Below are 23,245 nucleotides of genomic sequence, written 5' to 3'. Positions count from 1 at the left end.
TGAGAAAGTGAAAGATGGACAATCACAATACTTGTATTGTAATACGGAGGCCGCTCCGGTTGGGGGGGGGGGGGGGGCTTCGCAAATCTGCTTCCAATCGCTTCGGTCTCGTGACGACAAGTTCTTATCAGCACCAGCCTAGTCTTCTCACTTCAAAGCCACAGATCTCGCCCGTACAGGCTTCGCTTGAAGTTGAGATGATTGATAAAGTCGACAGCCACCCGTCCCCTCTTTTTCTATCATTATACGAAAAGAGATCACGAGTCATGGTCGAAATGCTCGAGTCTACTATGTCATCACTTCTCAAGTTCTTCCAGTGTTTCCAAAATTGGCTTATCGCTAGCGGGCCGGAGCCCCGGCGATAGCCCCGGCTTTAGGGGTGGGTAAACGATGGATCCATGTGGCTCCCGCTCTTTACCCTGCGGTACGGTGCCTGTCTCAAAGTCTTTTACGTCTCAAATACGAACTCGAAAGATACAGTTCATCGATATATTACGTGGAAATATACATATAGGTGGAAAATTATGAAGATTGTCGCACTAGGTGCCCATACGTACAGGCATGGCTATGCTCAACTGCACATACGAAAAGATGATATGTATTCATACATCACTAACCGCTCATAGGTAGAAACACTGTCTGTCAACTGCGATGTCTCTCCAGACCAGCACGGAAATCAGGTCGCGGAACCTAATTTCCCGTAATCGTGCCGTCAAGTGGGCTCCAAAGGTCTGCGAGAGTACGCAGTGTCTGATTGGCTCACCCGCTCCTGTGGCTTGTGGCTTCTATATTGACCCGGACAAGAAATCCTTGGCTCGCAACACTGATCCCTTAGGCCTCCTGAGGCCGATGGTGGCATCAAGGTCGACCGCACTTGATTAAAGAGCACACGAGCGCTTTTGCTATGTTTGAAAATTCTGATAGGTCCTGGATCTATATCGACTAGAAAGAACCGAGGTCTTGTCTATGAAACCTACCTAAATGCTACTAGAAGTAGAGATGTTGAACGCTTCCAATTTCAAGATATCTCGGGTAATTCTTGTTGCACAAACAGATACAGTACATACGGTAGCCCTATGGAAAACTTATGTATGTGATATGTATAATATTATACAAGAAGATGGCTAGTTTTTTATAATCACAATACAATTCATTCATCCATTGTGGATTACCCTCCCCAAAAGAGAAGACGCTCACATCTCCGCTTCGAGATTTCTTCTCTGTCCTTCCAGCAGAGCAAATCAAATGCATCGGTTCCGCCATCAAGTCGATCTTGGGGCCGTGAGAGGCTCGATTCATGGTGATCAGATCATCACGCAAGAGACCCGTGTGTTGGTTGACATTGAAGCAGTGACGGCCCTGTTGGTTTAGGGCACTGTACTACTACTGACTAGTAAATACTAGCAGTGAGTACTTGACTGCGCGTACACAATCGCCACTTGACCGGTCGGGCTGAGCCGCACTGGCGTGTCTCGCAAGACGGGCTGGGCACGGAAAGACGGTTGTGGACCAGAATACGAAATCTGATTATCCCTTTGTCTTTGTACAGTACGAGCGAAGGGAGAGAAAAACAAAAACAAAAAAAAAAAAAAAAATTCAATTCCTTGGAAAAGGCGCAAGCCTCCAAATCCGGTGGCTCGCGATAGCGTCATGTCTCCTCCGCAGCCCATGTCAGGAACGAGTGGCCCAGAACTAGTGGCTGTCGGATGGATTACCCCGGTTGACAACAAGAGAATCGTCTCCTTCTCCCCTGGGTCAGAAAGAATCACATCACACAGGGGCAAGTTTGGGATCTTCTTGATTTGTCTTTGACTTTGTCTCCCGTTGCTGGACTAGACAGTAGATACCATCCTCAGCATTGAATTGATTTCTCTTTTCTTTCCCCCGCGTTGATCTTTCTCGTGTTGATTCAGCGATGCACTCCGTCGCGCCGACTTCGATCGCCGATACACACGATTCCCCAGATGTCTCCTCGACCGTCTTGACAACGCCTGACCGCAGTGCGTCATGCAGTCCTGCCCTCGATGAGAAGCTGAATGCGCCTGGGAGCGCATCAAGCAACCAGTCCCCCCATTCATCCCGGAGCAAAGGAGAGCCAATTTCCTCTCCAAGACCCATTCGCAGCATCTGCTGCGTTGGCGCAGGATACGTTGGTGGTCCCACAGCCGCTGTGCTCGCGCTCAAGAACCCTGCTATCAAAGTGACGGTGGTTGATCGTGACGAGCGTCGCATTCGGAGGTGGAACTCCCGACACCTTCCAATCTATGAACCGGGCCTGGCGGAGGTCGTGCGAATTGCTCGTGATGGACTCGGGGACGTCTCGAAAACCGAGCCCCAAGAGGGATCACGAACCCCTAACCTGTTCTTTTCCACGGATGTCTCTCGCTGCATCAGCAAGGCTGATGCCGTTCTAATCGCCGTCAACACCCCGACCAAGATGCGCGGTACAGGCAAAGGTTGCGCCACTGACATGACAAGCTTCGAAGCCGTAGCTGCCGAGGTCGTGCGTCACGCAAGAGATGGAACGATCATTGTCGAGAAGAGCACTGTTCCATGCAGGACGGCTCAGATGATCCAAGAAATGGTAAGGGCTCTTGTAGACATGAAAGTCTTCCCATTCGTCCCGGCTCGACTAATTCCGCCCTCTGCCTGATAGATTCACATTCAACGACCAGGTGCTCGATTCGAGATCCTATCCAATCCCGAATTTCTGGCTGCGGGAACTGCTGTGCAGGACCTGATCTGCCCAGACCGCATTATCATCGGATCTGCCCCGACTCCCGACGGACTGGCGGCGGCACAGGCGCTGGCAGAGGTTTATGCCTCGTGGATTGAGCGGTCACGCATCATCACCACCAATGTGTGGTCGTCCGAGTTGGCCAAGCTTGTGGCCAACTCTATGCTCGCACAGCGGTTGAGCAGCATCAACAGCATTTCCGCCCTGTGTGAAGCAACTGGGGCCGAGGTCAATGAAGTCTCCCGCGCGATTGGCGCTGACACTCGTTTGGGATCCAAATTCCTGCGTGCCGGTATCGGGTTCGGTGGATCCTGCTTCAAGAAGGACGTCCTCAGCTTGGTCTACCTCGCTGAATCTCTCGGTCTGTACGAGGTGGGGGCCTACTGGCGCCAGGTCGTGGAGATGAACGAATATCAACGTGACCGATTCGCCGCACGAGTGATCAAGCGTCTGAACAGCACTTTGGTCACCAAAAAGATCTGCGTGTTGGGATACGCTTTCAAGAAGAACACCTCGGATACACGAGAAGCTCCCGCGTTGGAAATCATCAAGACCCTGCTCGATGAGAATCCACGAGAGATTGCCATCTTCGACCCCTGCTGCAACCCGCTCGTGATCGAGGAAGAGATCCGCGCCTTGCAGAAATATGGACCGCCCCTTCTCAGCGATGACGGCGGTTGTGTGAAGATCTACTCGGATGCGTATGCGGCCTGTGCCGACTCCAACGCCATCCTGCTGGTCACCGAGTTTGATGAATTCATGAACTTCCCCATCCCCGCCGCTCGTCCAGCCGCCAAGGCTGCTTCCCCAGCAAAGACCGCCCTTGCCGGCGTGGAACTGTCCAAACTCCAGCTCAACGAAGAGCCCGGGTGCTCGCTCGACTGCCCTGACTGTCAAATGGGCACTGGCTATGGTGACGATGGGGCCAACGATGCCGACAACCTGCCCAAGAAACAGGTGGATTGGGCGAAAATCTCCTCGTCTATGAAGTCACCCAAATGGCTCTTCGATGGACGTTGCGTGATCGATGTGCCCAAAATGGAAGCTCTGGGAATCCGAGTTGAAGCTATTGGCTCTTCGGGCTGGAGTGTGTAAAGTATCACTGACGGAACAGGCTGGTTCCTGGTCACGTTCCGCGTCCCGTTGTCATGGACCGTAACGATGCTTGTTGTTTGTTAATGTGTGAATGGCTATGTTGTCTCTGTCTTGACATCCCCCCCCCCCGACCGTTTCCCGGCATGGTATATACTCATCTACATGGGCCCTTGTATCTAGTTATTCACGTCAAAAGGACTATTTGTCAGCGCGACATTTTGTGACAGTCACGAATCAAATGCTACCGAACCTGTGTGTAATAACGATGTTTTTTTGTTCTCCAAAAGCCCCTGTCTGCGCTTCTTTACACTCATGCTCATTGATGATTGTAGTCTCTAGGCCTTCACAGGGCAAGTGCACGTGATCTTTGGTTGAGCCTAAGCTGTCCAGACTCGACGATCACGCGGTGTGTGGCTTCCGCCGACAAGAGTGTTTGTGCCCCCACGTCAACTGAGATGCGGGCCTGCTGTCCCATCAAATCGAGGCCTTCGGTCATTCCACGATGCATCACGGAATCTGTTCGCCGACGGGCGACTCAGCAGCCACTGGAAGCGCTTCGGTTTATCGGTGTATCCACGCGGGGTCTTCCTCACTCCATTGCATTGCTGCAATTACAACTGGCGGATGGGTGGAGCGATGGGTCCAGCCGCCCGCACCGTGGGGGAATGCTCCAACGCGAGACGATACAACCAAAAAAAAAAAAAAAAAAAAAAAAAAACGGAAATGGGGAGAATGAAAAGTCTGCTCGAGCCGGATCTATCTGATCCGGTCCTTCTTTGGTCTCATGTTCGCTCGCGCTTTTCACTTCATAATCCAAGATTGGGCTCAGCGAAGACCACAAGCCTTGAAGGATGAGAATCCCTTTGCAGGTGCTGGTACGCGGGCCACCTCGATACATTTGGGCATGTGTCCTGTGCTCGTTGAATGGATTGCTCTTTGGCATGGACACCGGGATTATCGGTCCAGTGACTGATATGACGGACTTCAAGGCATCCTTTGGAGGGAGTCAGAATGCGACTATTCATGGACTCATTGTGTCTTCGATTCTGATTCCCGCGGCACTGGCATCCTTTTTTGCCGGTCATCTCGCAGACCGGCTCGGACGCCCAAAAGGCATAAGCATTGGGGTACTCGTGTTTGGCATCGGTGCTGCGGTTGAAGCCGGTGCAGTCAGTCTCGGAATGTTCATCGCAGGGCGAGTTATTGAAGGGTTGGGTGAGGGTCTATTCCTGGGTAACTTGGTCGTCCTGATTTGTGAGATCTCACCGACGAGCACAAGAGGTCCACTGACCACGGGCCCTCAGTTAATGATCACCCTGGGCCTGGTCGTGGGCTTCTTTACGTGTTATGGAACGTCTGCGCTTGTGTCCTCGTTCTCTTGGCGGACACCGTTCATCGTTTTGTCTGGCCTCTCGGTCACCTTCTCTGCTGCGTCTTACTTGTATCTGCCCGAGTCACCTCGCTGGCTGAACCTGCATGGTCGCCACAAGGAGGCTGCCGTGACATGGGATAGATTGGAAGTCAGCCACGCCGAACGAGAAAAGGCTGAACTGCAGTCGGAACCGTTACAAACCGCCGAGGGAATCACAACAAGCGCTGCACCGGACGTGAAACAAGAAAGCCCCGTGCACAAAATTCTTGACATCTTTGCCAAGGATGTACGCACACGTACAGTTCTTGCGGTTTTCCTCATGGGAATGCAGCAACTGAGCGGAATAGACGGAGTCCTATATGTAAGTCTGGGGCAATGATATGGGTTTCAGCCTTCTGGATCGAGATGACCAACACTGACAAATATCACAGTATGCACCTCTCCTATTTCAACAAGCAGGACTCGCCTCATCCCAGGCAAGCTTCTTCGCATCCGGGGTCTCTGCCTTGGTCATCTTTACAGTGACCATCCCGGGACTCATCTATGCAGATGGCTGGGGGCGTAGAGCCAGCATCATCTATGGAGGGGTGGGCCTTGGAACAGTCATGTTTTTGATTGGCGGATTATACGCAGGTGGCGCCATTCACGGTACTTACGGCGCTGGACGCTGGATTGTCATTGTCTGCATCTATATCTTCGCCATCATTTTCAGCCTGACTTGGGCGGTCGCTGTCAAGGTGTATACCGCCGAGATTCAACCGCAACATACTCGAGCCTCGGCGACTACATTGGCGCATTCAAGCAACTGGATCTTCAATTTTCTGGTTGCTTTGACGACGCCGATCTTGCTGGCGAAAAGTAGTTTCGGCGCTTACTTCTTGTTCGGCGGATGCTGTTTCTTGACATCTTTTGTCGGGGCGATCTTCATGCATGAGACCAAGGGGAAGTCTCTGGGGGAGATTGAGGAGGCTTTCAAGCAAGGGACAGTTGGGAAGTCGGTCCTCGGTGCTTTCCGGGGGCCGAGGGCAAAACTGACGGTCTGATGAGGTGTGATGTAGATTACGAAACACACCGAAGACTTGACCTGTGCAGGACATCTGAATGATCTCAATTGATGGTTTTCTATGCGCACTTATCTACTGGAGAATCTGTTCTTATATATTCACCGGCTTTGCGCTAAATATTACATCGAATCCTCGGACCTGAGTGAGAGACAGGTATTCTGCTTCAAGCTTGAAGAACACGACAACACAGACACCAATATGTTGCTATCCACGGCGAGGTGCACATGTCCTGTCGCCGCGTGCACTGCATTCGATGAATCCTTCAGTGTTGGATATTGGGTATTGTAAGCAGCCTCTGCCTCCTCGCGGTCGCTTTGTTGAGCCCCGACCAACGACATTTCATCGAAATATCCATTTTCAGGTCGACAAGGTCAGCGAGCTAATTGAACAGAACAACATCGACTGCGAGACCAGACAACAAATAGATCATCGATACTTCTTCCCTCCTCACCCCAGGCAGACATCTAAGACCAACTCCCTTTGCGTAGCCCCCGTCGGTAAGGGACCAGGTTCAGATCTTCAATGTAGGTCTCTTTGGCGTAAACACCGCTGTATGACATGGTGAACCAACTCTTAGGAATGCATTGTCAGGCACGAGCTGCGGGATACTACCATTTAGGTAAAAGGGTGGCTGAGACGGGTCGGATCTTGTTCTTTGGGCGCTATGCGGTGAATATGGGCGAGAGGGTATAGGCTAAGGTAAGATTGGCGACAGAGCATAAGGTGCTGTGTATGGTACGAGTTCGTAGTGTGCAAGGCTGCAAGCGATGGAAGGAGTTCTCGACGATTGATCAGGTAGCTTGCTGATGGAAAGTCCTCCACATATGATCGCTAGTGTCTACTTGATATCGTTTCTGTGTCATGGGTTAGGTACCTACTAGCTACAGTCGCTTTCCTTCGTGTCCAGTAGTGACTAGTGAGCATGGAGGATTAGGCTCAGTAGTTCAGTAAAGTATAAGGTTGTCGGAATTGGAGTATGGGTTTTATCCTACATTGTTCAAACGCTAGAACATGTCGAATGGGAACGAGGTTACACTAATTTCTATCTTTCAGCCAGTCATAGGTACAAACCCGAATTCGCCGCCAACGTGCAGTGTGCGGTGGTAAGATTAGGTAGATGGTGAATGCCACTACTTAAGAAAAAGACAAAGCGTTTCTCACGAGACAAGCGAGCTTCAATGGGGGTAGCACGACCCGACTGGACATGTAAAGACGTGCAGGATGCTTTACCACGGGGCGTCGACTTGGATGGTTGAGCTTACCACAATTATTTGGCAACCTAGGTAATCACACCCGCCTCCAAGGGCCCACGTGTGCTCAGTCATCCTTCCATCTTATCTCACGTCGACTTTTCAAGATCCAAGATGTTTGCCGCCTTCTTCATTGATTTCCACTCAACCAGGCAGGCTGCCAGAAACGAGACCAGAGCCATTGCCACGCAGACAAAGAAAGTTTGAGTCACCGCGAGATTGTACGCAGCCAGCACAGAAGGCAGCAGTGAACGAGGAATCTTGCCTGCAAGATTCGACGCCCCAGCTTGGACGACGACCGCGGGGTCAATTGACGATGCGTACCGAGTCAAGTTGAGGACGAGGCGGTTCTGGAAAACATTCTGGGCAATAGACACGAAGAGAGCCCCGCTCAGGCTCTGCGAGAATGTGATGATGGAGATGCCCACTGGTAAATCTGTTGACGAGAGAACAGTTTGGAGGGCGTTGTAGCACTGCTGGAATCCTACCCCAGCTCCAATTCCAATGATAACTTGGTAGCCAATCCAGGCGCCGTAATTCGTGTGGACGTGAAATGTTGTACATAGACCGAACCCAATGGTCAAAAAGGCGCTTCCGAGAAACATGAGTGGGGTGTAGTAGCCGATCATGTTGACGAGTAGACCACTAAACGTAGAGCAGACGATCATGGTGATGACAGTGGGTAAGTTATTGATGCCAGACTGGATGGCTGAGACTTGTTGTACAGCTTGGAACCATATGGGGAGCTGTGCGCGCGCGTTAGCACGATAATTTACTCAAAGGCTGAAAAAAAGACATCGACAAAGGGCTATGACCATTGCTCACATAATAACCAAAAACGAAAAAGGAGCCGCCAAGGAACATCGCGTGTATCACCGCCCCAAGGACATTTCGATTCTTCAGTAGACGAGGTGGAACAGTGGCTTCGTCTTGTTTCCAGATTTGTATCGCGCACCAAGATGCGCCAGATACAGCAAATATTACCAACAGCGCAATGATTTTTGGATGTGTCCACGAGAACTGTGTTCCACCCCACTGAAGGGTCAATAAGAGCGAAACGACCGCGGGCAGTAAAGTTGCAAGACCAAGGGGATCCATCTTCTGAATTCTCTTCAGATATCCCGATGGTGCACTTTGAGATTGTATCCTATCCTTGAAGAACACAAGGATGAAGAGTCCGGTGATGGCCCCTACGGGTAAGTTCAACCAAAAGCACCATCTCCAACTGGCGCGGTCGGTCAAAAGTCCTCCTAGTCTGTTTCAATATTAGCCCAACTGACCCCCTTGGGACGTTCTTAGGTCTCATCCTCGCCAGGTAGGTAGGTAATCTTACATAGGCCCAGTGATTGTAGCGATACCGCTAACACTTCCAATGATCGAAAAGTAAAGGGCACGGCGATGGAGCGGCACACTCTCGGACAAAACTAGCAATGCACCAGGCGACATTCCCCCCGATCCGATCCCTGCAATTGCTCTACCTAGAATGAGGCCCTTTGAAGTCGGCGTGGACGCACATACTAGCGATCCGACTTCAAACAAGGTCAAGGCGAACAGGTACGTCCATTTGGTGGAGAAAAAAGTGTACACTCGACCAAATGGCAAGGTCACGGCGCAGGTTGTCAGAAGATATGCACTTGCATACCAAGACAGATCTTCCAGGGAATTGAATTGCTCGGTGATCTTGGGGGTGGCCGTGGACAGAATAGTGTTATCCTTGGAAGTGGAACCTTTGGTCAGTGTCATCAACGCAATGCTGGCACGTTGAATAAACTTACCAGGGCAATGCAGATAGATTGCAGACAGATTCCAATGAGTATAGGCACAAGCTGCCACGTTGATGGATATTGCTGTTTTGGGTCTCCCCCATCCACGTCGGTCTCACTGACCGAGATCACAGTCTTCCCCTCTGTATCGTCGTCAGTGAGCACGGCATCTTCATGAACATGCTTGCTTTGTCGTTGAGGCGTCTCTGCCATCAATACAAGTCATCAAGGATGTCGGAACTTTGCAAAGTTGGTTTGGCATGAATGAGACTCCGGGTCTCGTGGATTGGCTGGCTAGTTCGGCTTGCGCTCAAACTCATATTCGAGGGCTTTGGCAGGGACATGAATATGGCACGTCTCTCCAGGGAGAAGGGGTGACGACACAGAGGCATGAGACCATGTCAAGTCTTTCCAGGCCTCCTGACAAGCATTCTTCACGGGTCGTTGGTATGCGGATAGAGGTGCGAGCCTCGTCCCACCTCATATTGACTTTTCATGTAACGTGGGTAGATGGAAAGGATTGTTGATCCTCATCTCGGCAGAATTCAGAGTTCTCAAAGTGTTCGACGCAAAACGGAAGCTTGCGTGTCGTATAGGCTTGATGTGATGCTTGGAGGGTCACATGCAAAGATCACCTCACTAGCCAGCGTCAGGTACGGCAGTGACGGCGTGTCAGTCATCTTCACACATTCCTGGCGTCATGGGGAATCAATAGTCTCCGCGCATTCTCAACGCGCCTAGATTATCTGCTACCTGAGCCACTGCGAGAAAGTCTCCGATTCTGTCAGTCGTAAAGAGCGGCACGGTGAGGTCCCGTCGGGCACCTCTTCTCGGTGGCAGTACTGGCTTCAAATTCACTCAGCAAGTAGCGTAGCCTGACCGCATACACTTCCATCTCAAGGCGATATCGCCAACTTGTAGAGCCCCAAACACCAGGCCTTCAGATTTGAGCAAGTAAGTAGCTCGAAGAAACCTGAGCGTCCCCGTGATGAGCTCGATTTGCTCGGGGGCAAGGGTCTACGTTGAAGTACAGGTCAACGTATCAACGGAATACCCTATCGCTTCCGATTCTGTGCTCCCACACGATACGACGCTCTCAGCAGATCAGAGACACTCGATTCATATGATTCCGAGCGTGGGAGGTCGCACTTGTGTCTCTTTGAACGATCCAACTCTTGTTGGCGTGAGAGTCGCCCAACAACAGCAATGGACTGAGCCTAGACGCTCCAGAGCACGTGTCGCGTACTCTCAGAGTCATGAGTACTGCACTATTACTTCAGTCCTCACATACTCAGTGAGTCAGTAGTACTGTAGTAGTACTACTCTGAGTCAGCGTCATCCATACTTAGTTCACTAAAGTCGTAGGTACACTACCTTACTCACTCATGTCCCTGTAGGAGAGCAGAGAGCAGGAGTCAAAGCGGCGAGACCCACGGGCAGTAGGGCCAGTGCTGCCAGGCTGCCTCCAAAGTCAAAAATCCAAAGTCAACACTTTAACCTTCCCCGCCTGACCCCAATTTCGATCGACCTTCCACATTCGACCATCATAGCCAAACGCAGCCCGATTGGGAAGCTGATGTGAAGAAACGAGGACAGTTGTACCGAACTACCGAGCCCAGTCATGCGCTAACTACTGGAAGAAGTTTAAGTAGTAAGTGGTAAGTAGTACGTACTACGTACTGAGCAACTACTGTCATGTGACCCATTCCACGATTGAGCCGCGGGCGATGGAAACCGGTTTTGGATGGAGCTGGAGATTCTGCCAAGCGACCCCCGATCGGGGGATCTGAGTGGCATCCCGATTCCATGCGGACCATGCCTTCCCTCGGCTTTGATCTGCGCGCCGTGGCTGACGCCCTTTTGGAGAGCCTCGTTCGGGGAGCGGCACCCGGACGTGTGAAGAGCGGAGTGGCCGAACCAGACCGAGAGTGTGAAGCGGATGACTTCAGTGGCGGGATAGTACAAGTCTACATCAAGGACATATGATACTACATAGGACATACTTACAGCAAAGCACCACTCGGCGCAAGTGGTGAGAGTGGGTAGGTCGGGTACTGAGGTCCCTTGGCTCTTTCTGTCTGCTTCATGAGAAAGCTATTGATTCAGACTGCAACATTAAAGGGATTCAAAGTGTCGAGCCCGGCATATCGTGCTTCACGTTCCTGTTCGGTCGCTGAGAGACCAAGAGCCAACTGGAAACCAATCGACCGACCTACTACTACCCAGCCACGCAGTAGTAGTACTTCGTACTGACGGGGTGTCGGGCGCTTGACTGCTCGTTCAAGTCCAACCCGTATACTGATCCCGGAACTGCCTGTTTGGGTAACTCCCCTCCTGCGCACAACTTCCGCAGCCCCCGCCAAGGCAGAGAGTTGCGGGCGGGTTGGTTCCGATGTGGGGAAGAGCCCTTGGCCCCAGCTGCCGCGAGCAGATGCGAGTGTGGAAACAAAGTCGAGTCGACCGAGTTCGAGACTGGAGGCGTTGCTCTATTACTCTTTGAGGGTGATAGAGTAGTCACATAGAATGACCTGTCCTGAGTCCTGAGTCCTGAGTCCTGAGTCCTGAGTCCTGAGTCCTGACTGCTTGGCCATTCTTTCACCCCCGTCGTGGTAGAGTCATTCGTCACTCATGCTGTATGATGGCAGTGGAAAAAGGAAGCTAACCTCAAAGTGGAGATCGGCCAAGATGGCGGTTCGGGTGGCTGACAGTGGCTGCCGCACTCATCTGAACCGTGCTTGAAAGCTCGGAGATACAGGGTATACCGGTATAGTCAGTGAGTCTAGTTCTCCGATTTCTTACGTTCCATCCATAGTTCCAGATGGACATATTTATCAAGTCAACAGCCGCGACGCACCTACATAAGTAAGCATAGGAGTTGGACTCTGCAGTCATCGGGTATGGATTGATCGCACCGACGCGATCTCGCCGGATCATACTGTAGTAGCATGGATGTCGAGGTTCCGCAATCATGGACCTCTCGATCAATCGGCAGATTGAACGTGGTAGGCATGTACTATTGTACTGTAAAGGGAGACATGGACAGCCACGTGCGTCCCTGACACATGACCCAGAGGGTCAGTATATACCAGTATATACTATATCGCATATCTGATTGAGTACGCCTTAGACTTCTCCTGGTACGATTGCATCGAGTGACTTGGATGACTTGGAGGTACCGGGAGAAGGGAATCCCCATCGGCGTTGAAGAAGTTCACGCAAAGTACCACAGGATGTACAAGTCTTTCCGACGGATGGACTGCACTCTCACGTGCACGTCCCGTGGTCTCGAGGTACCGCCCAGACGTCTTGTGTTGCAGTCGCCGGCCACGACGCAGTGTCATTATCAAGTTGTGGTACAGCATTACCGGAATGATGAACAGTAGAGTACCTCATTGCAACACCAGCAGCTACGAGTCGTTGTACTCCCGGTCAAGTCTCCACCAGGTACAGACGTGGTGCCTCCTCCTCCTCCTCCTCCTCCTCCTCGGTCGGCCTCCACTTCTGAGCCGAACTTCACATTACGTCTTTTGCGGGCGATTGGAAGTGATCGGCACCAATGGGTTTTCCCAACTTGCCTGCAACAGTGAAAGAGGTTGCCCACCTGTCCAGGCGCTAACTCATTCTGGGGAAGCCGATCATGACGCCGGCCGTTTACACGCCATGTGAGCTGCTCTCAGATATACAGGCGTTGACGAGTGCGACTCGTTTTGCCGGTACCTCATGACCCCCGTTCGCCAGGTTGGCCCGCGACAATATCAACATCGACCAGGGGGAGAACATGGTCTAGTTCGATGTTCAAGGACATGATTCGCAGATGGGAGGATTTGATGAGGGCTCGATCTATACGCGACAATCTGTCGCCAACTTCCAAGTGCACCCATCTCAGCTACAGGATCATGGACCTCATCGAAGAATCTCTAGATGGACAGGGCATGTACATTTTGCCCCTCGCGAGTGGATGGTTCTCCAGATGAGTTAGTTTCTTGTTAATTCCCCAGCATCAGACTCAGTACCTCACTGTCGTTGGTGCCGGAAGTTTACCAGCGCCCTCTCCACTGACGACGCACAGCTCAGTACATCCATGTCCAACCGGTCATTGCGCGACGCTAGAGCCGAACCCACCGAATATGATGACGGTGGAGATCGGGAGGAACGGAGAGGAGAGGCTTGGAGAGCGTGGAGGCGGCCCCGAAAAAAGGGAACCACCAAGAAAAAAAAGGTGCTCAACTTGCTAGAGAAGCAGCCAGGCACCCGTAATCGCAGGTGCATCCGTAGCAAGTGAGTGGACCCTGCCCTTTGCCAATCGACGATGCGAGTCCACTCGTACCACAGATAGCCTTCGCGGCTCGGCATGGCTGAGAGGAGGAATCCCTCGTCATGAGTCTGATCACCGCGTCTCGCTTCTCTAACCAGGAACGTCCATGGGCGTCCCAGTTGCGAAAAGAGAAAATCCTTTTTCGGGAAAAAGAGCGAAACTCAAAGGGCGCCTGAACAACAGGGATTCTCTTTTCCCGAACAGAATGATGAGCCGGAAGCGATGCCCTGATTTAAATCCAGCCTGATTCCCCGCGCTGTCAATGCCCTGTTGATCTTTCTATTTCCCATGTGAGGATACCAACATCGTATTTTCTCGGGGCACCTCTTCATCAACTCTTGCCTCAACAAGGCCGCGCTTCTCTACAGCGAGACAGAGAGCAACGCCCCTTGCGCGCTCTTTGAGACACATCAAGTGACCAGGTTGCGACGAAAGGAATTTGCGCATTATATAGTTCCATTCGGCCTTTTCCACCTTCATACGACAAAGCTCCCTCCTCGCCGTTGTACGAGATGGCCAAACAAAAGTACCTGGGCCTGAGTGGCACCCAGCTCCAAATTGCGATCGGCCTTTTAGCTGGCATGGACTTTCTACTTTTTGGGTACGACCAAGGTGTGACGGGTGGCTTGCTCACGCTGGAATCATTCCGAAAGTACTTCCCTACCATTGATACCACAGCAGCCGGTACAAGGGGCTTGACAGCTGCGCAAAAGAGCGCTCAGTCGACTCGTCAGGGTATCACTGTGGCGTCCTACAACTTGGGCTGCTTCGCCGGCTCCATTCCGACCATCTGGATCGGTAACATGCTCGGTCGCCGCAAGGCGATCTTCCTCGGTTCTTTCATCATGGTGATTGGCGCAATCTTGCAGTGCGCCTCGTATGGACTGGCTCAATTCGTCGTTGGTCGTTTGGTCACTGGGTTCGGCAATGGCATCAACACCTCTACGGTTCCCACGTGGCAGTCCGAGTGCTGCAAGTCTCATCGTCGTGGCCAGATGGTCATGATTGAAGGTGCCATGATCACTTTTGGAATCATGATCAGTTACTGGATCGATTTTGGATTCTTATTCACAGATCCCAGTGAGGTGGCATGGCGATTTCCCCTGGCATTCCAGATCTTCTTCGCTCTGATTATTCTTAGTTTCGTGATGTTCTTGCCCGAGTCGCCTCGTTGGCTGATTCTCAAGGGTCGCGAAGACGAGGCTCGGGACGTGCTTGCGGTTCTTTCCGGTCACGACGCTGATGAGACGTACCTTGAAACCGAATTCATCGCGATCAAGACTACCGTGCTGGAAATGGCCAAGGGTTCCTTCAGTGACATGTTCACGATGGGCAAAGATCGTCACTTCCACCGGACCATGCTGGCCTATGTCAACCAGTGTTTCCAGCAAATTTCCGGCATTAACTTGATCACCTACTATATCCCTACACTGCTCCAGAACCAAGTCGGACTCACTCCCACATTGTCTCGACTGATTGCGGCGTGCAACGGGACAGAGTATTTCCTTGCCTCCTGGGTGGCCGTGTTCACAGTGGAGAAGTTTGGGCGCCGGACGCTGATGATCTTTGGCGCCGCTGGCATGTCACTGTCAATGGTCGTCCTGGCCATCACCGACAGCATTTCTGCAGCTCATCCCCAGACTCCCCTCGGAACTCGCGCGGGTATCGCACAGGCTGTCTTCCTCTTTGTCTTCAATACCTTCTTTGCCATTGGTTGGCTCGGAATGACTTGGCTCTATCCCGCCGAGATTGTGCCATTGAAGATCCGCGCCCCTGCCAACGCCTTGTCCACATCGTCAAACTGGATCTTCAACTTTATGGTCGTGATGATCACGCCTGTTGCATTCAACAATATTGGATACAAAACCTATATCATTTTCGCGGTCATGTGAGTTGCCCCTTTCGTCCCGAATTCTGTTCGAACCAATTATACAAGCTCTTCCCCGATTGACAGTCGTTTCACGAACTAACCCTTCAACCGTTCTAGTAACGCCGCGATCGTCCCATCAGTCTACTTCTTCTTCCCAGAGACCACCTGTCGATCTCTGGAGGAAATGGACCGCATCTTCTGGAAGACGCGAAACATCTTTGAATGTGTCAAGATCGCTCGCGAAGAACCGCACATGTACGGCCGCAAGGGTGAACTACTGCGTACCCTGTCCGACGTGGAGGATGACGCCACTCACCGCGCCAGCGCGCAAATAGAAGGGTCGAGAAAGTCCACCAAGCAGCATCACGAGCATCTTGAGGACGGCTCAGGCTCGAGCGATAGTCCTGTCGAAAAGGAGAAATGATCTGTTCTGTCTTAATCATGGAGTCTAGTGAGATGTCGCCTAGAAATTGTGTCTTCCTTTCCTGGACACGGGGCTGAGTCTGGGGATGGGCACATTTTGTATTACACTTTGTTGATAGACGACTTCATGAACATTTATGAATATGCCCTGCAAGGTCTTATATAAGATATCCGTACCGTCCAGTATCAGTAGCTGTAAATTGGTTGCACTGGTACCTTTCCTACTTCAAGATCAACTGATCCTCGTGCTCTCTCGACAAAGGGAGTCTCCTCACTCTCCTTCTATCTCAAAGGTACGTACACTACAGCTCGCACATATCAGCCCCGTTCAATCCATACATGAGATTGAGCCGCTTGATCGGGCATCGCAATATTCTCACCACCGCGTCCCGTCTGCGCGTTGGACGAATGAAGTGCTGCGTTTAGAGTGGAGATCTGCCTTTACCATATTATTCCATAAACTAGACTTGTTGAAGGTAGTTGTAGGGTCTGGTCCAATTTAGTGGACTTGTTGTCCAGTGGACTTTTAGAATTGGAGTTGTCGAGGCAGAATGGATTTTGTCCACTTCGATACGTGCAGGTGGTTGCCTGATGAAAGCCAAGGTGACAAAACAAGCCCATGCTTATTTTTGAGGCGCCATGAACAGGGAGCGGATTTAAGTTATGAATATGGAATCTCGTCTACTTGATTAGATAGAGGATATGTCTGTCAACATGGATATGTAATACAAATTCATTATAGATTTCGATGAAGAATAATCTCAGCTCCATCTAAGAATAATTTCCGTACAGACGTTTCCGAGATAAGGAATGATAATCATGATTCAATCAACCTGCTGAAGAAGCATTCCATGCAAAATCTCCAATCTCCACACGCCTCGTACTAAGAACTGGAAAAGATAGTTCATGTCAAACAACCTCCTGATGAGCAGTTTCAGGATGCTCCTTCGTGGTCTGAGCCTTATGTCTCTCCACCTGCTCTCCGAACTGGTCAGGAATCGCATTTGTCTTCCACGGCTTCGCATTCGAATCAAACACCAGGTCGACTTCTTCCAGAGTTCGGCCCACTGTCTCGGGGTACATGAAGAAGACGTGGAACGTCATCGCGAAGCAGAATACACCGAAGATGATGTACGTCCTCCATTGAATGTTGTGGAAGGCCGGAGCGACGAAATAAGCGAGCGCAAAGTTGAAGATCCAATTGGCGGATGCGGAGAGACCGACGCCCTTGGCTCGGTACTTGAGGGGGAAAACTTCGGATGCGTAGATCCAGCCGGTGGGGGCCTATTGAGCGGAGGGTGTTGTGTCAATGAAGATGGTACGAAAATAGCCCCAAGTGGGTATTAAAGGTGGAGGGGGATTTCTTACCCAGGTGAAACCGTAGACACCCGTGAAGATGTATGAAAATGCAATCACTGCCATACCAGGGGATCCCTTGATGGACCAGGTCAGGTTATAGTTGCCGTTGACGTTGGTTACTGACTCTCCCTTGGTAGCCATAACGCCGGCAATGATAAAGTGAATCACCATGCAGATCACCGAGCCAGAGAGCAGAAGCTTGCGGCGGCCGACACGATCAATATACGGGAGCATGACTCCTGTTGTGACCAGGAAGATAACGTATTGGATTGCCGATGACCATAGCGTTGTGTTGCCACTCTGATGAAACATTTATGTTAGTAAAAGGCCCTTCATCGCTTTCTTATTTTCAACTTTCGATTGCAATTGAACTCCGGAGGACAAACTCACCAGGCCAGCCATCTCAAAGATATACACCACATAGTACATGGCCACGTTACCACCGAGCAATTGTTGCCACATTTGCACACTCATTCCGCACATGGTACGCTTCCAGATACGAGGACCAAAGAGCGAAAGGAAAGAGACATCCTTAGACTGGTGTGCAATACGCGCAGCCTCCTGGACCTCTTCAAACTCAACCTGCACCGCAGGATCATTGCGGTCTCCCTTCCCGTGAATCAAGGCAAGCACATCCAGAGCCTCCTCCCATCGCTCTTTCGCTGCCAGCCACCGAGGTGATTCCGGGAAAAAGAACAGAGCAATGAACAAAATGAGTCCCGGCACGGCTTGGATACCCCAGCAGATTCGGAAGGCAGCAGGGCCAGAGACGCCCACGGCACAGCCGTATGCAATCAGGTACATGATCAAAATACCCCACTCGATGGCCCATTGCTGAATCCCGACCACCCGACCGCGGATGCGGGCGGGTGCGAGTTCAGACAGATAGACGCAGGTCTGCGACGAAGTCACACCAACGGCGAGGCCGCTGACGACACGACCGGCGACGAGGTGAGTGACGTTCTGAGCACTGCATTGCACCATAGCGCCAACAATCCATACGAGAGATGCAATCATCAGTGCACCACGTCGGCCAAGGATGTCAGAGAGCCAGCCTGCCGCGATTGATCCAGCAAAGGATCCGGCAGACATAGAGGCGGTGATCTAGATGTAAAAATGACGTGAGCTTTCATGCCTTGGATTGAATGATTTGATATCCGATAGCGCGAGTCGGGGGCAAATTGGCAATGACTTACGCCGCCTTGAAGGTTGGAATTCGGATGATTGAAATAGTTATTGTACGTATCGACGCCAATCCACGCGCTCATCGAACTATGGTCGACAACAAGAAATGTCAGCGCTCACCTCTCAAGCCCGAGCGAATTCATACGAACAAGCTTCGAGGAGGATGGTCAAAACATACCTGACATCGAATCCAAACAAGGCTCCGCCGATGGTGCCAAACGCGGCGAGTACTGGTCATTGTTTTCTTAGCAAAGACTCGACCCTAAAGCCCTGTCTCAAGATCACGAGAGAACTCACCGTAAATATTTGAAATCTGATACATGGCTGCACGTATCATTCAACAAGCCTGTCTGCTGTCTAATCTCCCTGCTTCCTTTCTTCTTGCACCACCCCGGAAAGGCCTTTTATATCTTTAAGCATGTCCACTTTTATGGTACCTGTGCGCCCAAGTCGCGGGTGGCTTGCATCTGGATAACGCCTAAGCGAAGACAGGGACTAGCGCCGATGCATGGCAGGACAGGAGTCAAAACGGGGCTCGAGATCCATCCACGGAAAAGATCGTCTGGTAACAGTGCGGAGAAACGCACACGTTGGGGAACCGGGGCCCCAGTATTGAAAGGCTCCAGCGCGGTCGCTGCGTCATTGTTGCAATGTTGATAGAGATGGTGTGCTGGGCTAAACCAGTCGGATATTAGAGGGAAGTGCTGTATACATCTCGGTTAAAAATGAGACGTTTTAACCGAATCTCCATCTCAATGTTCTCGGTGTCTCCAATCCCCACGCCGGGGAGGTCTCCATAACGGATGCCCAGGCCACGAATATGGCATCTTGACTTGAGAATTAGGCTATATCACACAGTGTGTGAGCCAATGAAGCCAGGCAAAATCCCTTCCAGATTTACACATCTGCCTCGGACCACGACCTTCTGTAAAGCGGAATCCAGTCACGCGAAGTCAGGTTTGTCGCCACCGAAGAGTTTATCACAAGAGTGTCTTGGAAAGCCGATCCGCATTTGTGGCTTGCAAGGGTGTTCAGAGCTGAGGTCGGCATGCCGACGTCATGCCACCCGGCTAAAACCATGTGATTTTTGCCGAAATAAAACCCGGCCGTAGATGCCTGCTTTCGGCGAACTTGGCCACGGATATACAATTTGATCGTGTTCGGAGGAAAGACCTGTTCATTGGGTGAGGTGATTTCGCGCAATAGCCTGTTTCTTGCATGATCCGGATTTTCCAAAAGTGAGACCGAATTGCGGGAAGGAGAGATCAGGTGAATGGATCGGAGTGGCCATTGTTTGACAAATGAGATCTATTCTAGTTGTCTCTAGGGTTCTATCTCCCTGCCTCCTAATCCTTGAACGCGCGTCGAAACCAAGAAAAAGAAAACAAAACAAAACAAAACAGCAAATGTCTAACAAGGGACGAGAAACATGAAATATACACCAAGAATGTGCTGAAGATGAGAAGGGAAAAAGACTTCGCTATTAAAGGGAAACATTCAAAGCTTGCTCTTGGGAGGAGTATTCTTGAGCAAGGCCTCATTCCAAGGATAGGGGTCAAAGACAAGGTCGTTGACGGGGTTCTCCTGACTGGCACGGCGGAACAGGTCAGGGTATACATTTCCGTCGGCACGACCCAGGCTGCTGTCGAGTTGCCAGTCGGGAATGGCCCAGGCATCCACAAGACGCACAGCATGGGGGCGGACCTCATCAAGCAGCTTCATCACGGCAACAGTACGAGTGAGGCCAATTTGACGGACGGTGACGGCTCCAGAGGAGAAAAACTCGGCCGCCTCCCGCTCGAGAGTGTGCAGAGCATAGAGACGGAAGAGTGAGTGCATCATGGTCTTGGTCTCAGGATCCAAAGACTGGGACAGCTCAGGAGAAGAGACAGCTTCGTAGAAGTTCTTCACCACGAGATATTGGGAGTGAGCGGTTGACAGGCGCCAGAAGTCGACCAGCAGACTGTTCCATGAGCGCTTCTCGGAATCACGGTGCTTGAGAGCCTCGAAGGTCAGGTGAGCCGTGCGCCAAGCAAAGGCGGCCACGATGTCGTTGTCTTGCTCGAGAATGTCGAAGGAGGCACCCTTGTCACGGCGGTCCAAGTAAGTGCGAAGAATGCGGGAGGTGTCATTATCCGCAGACTTTCCAGAGAGAACAGCACGGGCCGACTTCAAGAGGTAGCGAGCAACCTGCTGGGTAAGCATGTAGTTGTCACCTTCCCAGGTCAAGGTGGGCAGATAGTCGGAGTAGAAGGGTCCAATGCCGCTGTAGCTGCTGTAACCATGACCACCGCACGTGCGTCGGCAGATCTCGAGTCCCTCGCCAGCAGTAGTACTAGCTAGAGCCTTAAGACCACAGGAAGTGGCGTGCAGATCCGCCAGCAGATCAGCACCAGCTCGCAGCTCCTCGGGACCAGGGCCACGAGTCTCCTGGCTCGGAGTGGAAGCCGCCTGCATACGCTTTTGATTCTCCTGATACAGACGCATCATACCACGACCGGTGAAGTGAAGGGCATACATAGATGCCAAAAGAGGCAACAAGCGAACTTGCACCATCTTGTAGTTGAGGACCTGAGTCTCTCCAGCGTTGGGGTCCGCATCCCGATCCTGGAACTGCCGACGGACAGCACAGTACCGAGTGGCAATGGTCACACCGCGAGCCAAGGTACCGCCTGATTGGAGAACGATATTGGAGCGGACCCAGGTCATGGTGCCGTAGACCAGAGTCGCCATACGGGGGCGCACGTACTTGTTCGTCGCCTTGTCGACGCTGGAGAAGCGGGCGAGCATGTTAACGTGGGGAATCTTGTAATTGTTGAAAAGCAGGAAGCCGTTGTCCATAGTGCTAAAAGAAGAAGAATCGCACGTCAGTTCACTGTTTCGCTGGCCTCGTCACCTGGCGCTGGGAAAACCGATATCACTCACTTGTAGCCGAACTTGGGACCAATGTCACCAACATAGACATTCTCCATGGGTTGGTGGGTCTCAAGATCGCGGACTTGAACAACGAAGGGGTGAGGGCCGTAATTCTTTCCTGCGATATAGAGCTGGGCCATGACCACAGCATGGTTGGCGGTGCGACCCAAAGAGCCAATCCACCACTTGGAAGCGGTCAATGTTGGAGAGTTGATAATGAAAGTCTTGTCCTCGGGGTTCCAGGTAGCGGTCGTTTCGAGGCCGCGAACGTTGGAGCCGTGTCCTAGTTCGGTTTGAGCGTAGCAACCGATGATCTGGTACTTCTCAGCTCGCTCAAGGAAAATTTTGTGTTGTTCCGGTGTTCCTTGCTCACGAAGGGTGACCTGCGATATTGAAAGAGGAATGTCAGCGACTTTCAGTATGACAGCGGAAGGACAAACCCGCGACAATGCCGACCCGTAAATAAGGGACTCACCAAAAACATGCTAGCATGCAGACCGTATGGTGTTGGCTCGCCGATCAAATCATTGGCGAGATGAAGTTCCTCCATGTTCCACTTGTGCTGCTCGGCCAACTGCTGCAGACGCTTCGCCTTGGCGAGCGAGCGCTGAAGGCGATCGACGCGGCCCAAAGAGTGGTTTTGAGACTTGTCAAAGACCTTCTCGGCCTGGAGCATTTTAACCAGCTTGTCCTGGAGCTGCAAGTGCTCCTTGGTGTGCAGCAACTCGGAAAGCTTCTGAACATCCACGTTGGATTGAGCGCGCTCTTGGGCGAGCAGCTCGGAGCCCTGCGGGCCACCCGGCTTGAGAGCCTTGACCCATTCTGGGGGTGGTTGTCCAGGCATTATGTGTGTGTAAGTGTGGGTAGGAGGGAATGGTGCGGAGGGTGAGGTCAAGTCGAGAGGCAAGTGATGAGAGAAAGGTGGAGGGAAAAAAGGTCGATGTGGAAATCGTGGGGATGGAGGATATAAGCAATTAATGCGCAGCCGCACTCTCCGGGGCCCCAGGCCGAGGGCCAGCTGAGCCAGCGACCGGCCGAAAGAGGCAGTTACCGAGGCTCGTCCAAATCGGGATATCGAGACCCTTGGCCGAAAACCACCGAGACAAACGCGTTAGCAGTCGAATCAAGGTCACTATTTTTTACCTTGCATGGCTATTCTGGAAAGATCTCATGATGAGTTGACTGCAGGTTCAAAATGGTATATGTTCTCAGGTAGTTTTGTAGACGTTGCGCCCGATCCGCGTTGTCGAACCGGCTGTATCTATCGGCCGGAAATAGAAGTTGACCAACTGGACCGAACCCAAATTGTGGTTCATTACATGGAGTCTTGTACCCCATCCTGGATGGATAATGGTGGTAGACCCATTATAACCCCGCAAAATTCTCCCATGTTCTGTTCATTTGATGTTCCAGTAGATAAGCAATTGTCAAGTCAGAACATTCAATTCTTGAAGACATATGGATCAGGTAAGTTATGGAATGTCTAGTTGGAAAAACCTAGAGATGATCCTCGCGCGGCTACTTTGCCTAAGTAGGGTGTTTTCAGCCGCGAGGCGACGGGGTCCGAGGGTGACTAGGTACTTTTTCCATATCAACACTACTTGCACGATTAATGCTAGGGATGTTGGTGCTAGATACCCGGATCTCGCGGTGGCGACCAAACTTAACGGGCATGCGCCCGAGCACAGGTGATCGGGTTGAAGCACAGATCTTCGATCATTCTTCACCTCTCAAGATTCAAGCCCGATCTAATGTTCTCTGATCGATCGTATGGCCGGGCGTGTGATTCGAGACTTGCTGATAAGTGAGATCACGCTAAACAGCAGCACTGCGCATGACATGCGATCGATCTTAGATGGCGAGCATCAGCCGGCGCTCATCTTGATATTCCTCTTC

General features: G+C 51.6%; 6 protein-coding genes across 6 annotated transcripts; 3 read left to right on the top strand and 3 right to left on the bottom strand.

Moving 5' to 3' along the window:
- Nucleotides 1–1,915: 1,915 nt before the first annotated feature.
- N7539_009376 (UDP-glucose 6-dehydrogenase) lies at nucleotides 1,916–3,832 on the top strand (the record flags this gene model as incomplete). The annotated part of the gene is made up of 2 exons (XM_056938971.1): nucleotides 1,916–2,584; nucleotides 2,657–3,832. The coding sequence occupies 2 exons, from the start codon at nucleotides 1,916–1,918 to the stop codon at nucleotides 3,830–3,832; spliced, it is 1,845 nt and encodes a 614-aa protein (XP_056785693.1).
- Nucleotides 3,833–4,683: 851 nt separating this feature from the next.
- On the top strand, nucleotides 4,684–6,247 carry N7539_009375 (putative MFS sugar transporter; the record flags this gene model as incomplete). Its single annotated transcript, XM_056938970.1, has 2 exons — nucleotides 4,684–5,565; nucleotides 5,636–6,247. The coding sequence occupies 2 exons, from the start codon at nucleotides 4,684–4,686 to the stop codon at nucleotides 6,245–6,247; spliced, it is 1,494 nt and encodes a 497-aa protein (XP_056785692.1).
- A 1,360-nt stretch (nucleotides 6,248–7,607) lies between these two features.
- On the bottom strand, nucleotides 7,608–9,494 carry N7539_009374 (MDR family MFS transporter; the record flags this gene model as incomplete). Its single annotated transcript, XM_056938969.1, has 4 exons — nucleotides 7,608–8,264; nucleotides 8,344–8,773; nucleotides 8,852–9,231; nucleotides 9,294–9,494. The coding sequence occupies 4 exons, from the start codon at nucleotides 9,492–9,494 to the stop codon at nucleotides 7,608–7,610; spliced, it is 1,668 nt and encodes a 555-aa protein (XP_056785691.1).
- Nucleotides 9,495–14,108: 4,614 nt separating this feature from the next.
- On the top strand, nucleotides 14,109–15,890 carry N7539_009373 (uncharacterized protein; the record flags this gene model as incomplete). Its single annotated transcript, XM_056938968.1, has 2 exons — nucleotides 14,109–15,484; nucleotides 15,584–15,890. The coding sequence occupies 2 exons, from the start codon at nucleotides 14,109–14,111 to the stop codon at nucleotides 15,888–15,890; spliced, it is 1,683 nt and encodes a 560-aa protein (XP_056785690.1).
- A 908-nt stretch (nucleotides 15,891–16,798) lies between these two features.
- On the bottom strand, nucleotides 16,799–18,755 carry N7539_009372 (sugar porter family MFS transporter; the record flags this gene model as incomplete). The annotated part of the gene is made up of 6 exons (XM_056938967.1): nucleotides 16,799–17,173; nucleotides 17,258–17,548; nucleotides 17,639–18,352; nucleotides 18,445–18,520; nucleotides 18,612–18,663; nucleotides 18,731–18,755. 6 exons carry the CDS (start codon nucleotides 18,753–18,755, stop codon nucleotides 16,799–16,801), a joined length of 1,533 nt encoding a protein of 510 aa, XP_056785689.1.
- A 1,175-nt stretch (nucleotides 18,756–19,930) lies between these two features.
- On the bottom strand, nucleotides 19,931–22,193 carry N7539_009371 (uncharacterized protein; the record flags this gene model as incomplete). Its single annotated transcript, XM_056938966.1, has 3 exons — nucleotides 19,931–21,278; nucleotides 21,359–21,732; nucleotides 21,825–22,193. 3 exons carry the CDS (start codon nucleotides 22,191–22,193, stop codon nucleotides 19,931–19,933), a joined length of 2,091 nt encoding a protein of 696 aa, XP_056785688.1.
- Nucleotides 22,194–23,245: the final 1,052 nt, after the last annotated feature.

Source organism: Penicillium diatomitis (assembly GCF_028827545.1).
Source record: "Penicillium diatomitis strain IBT 30728 chromosome Unknown utg000017l_segment0_segment0, whole genome shotgun sequence".
NCBI classification, from domain to species: Eukaryota; Fungi; Ascomycota; class Eurotiomycetes; order Eurotiales; family Aspergillaceae; genus Penicillium; species Penicillium diatomitis.
Note: the sequence above shows the minus strand (reverse complement) of the source record. Positions and strands in the feature narration are given on the sequence as shown.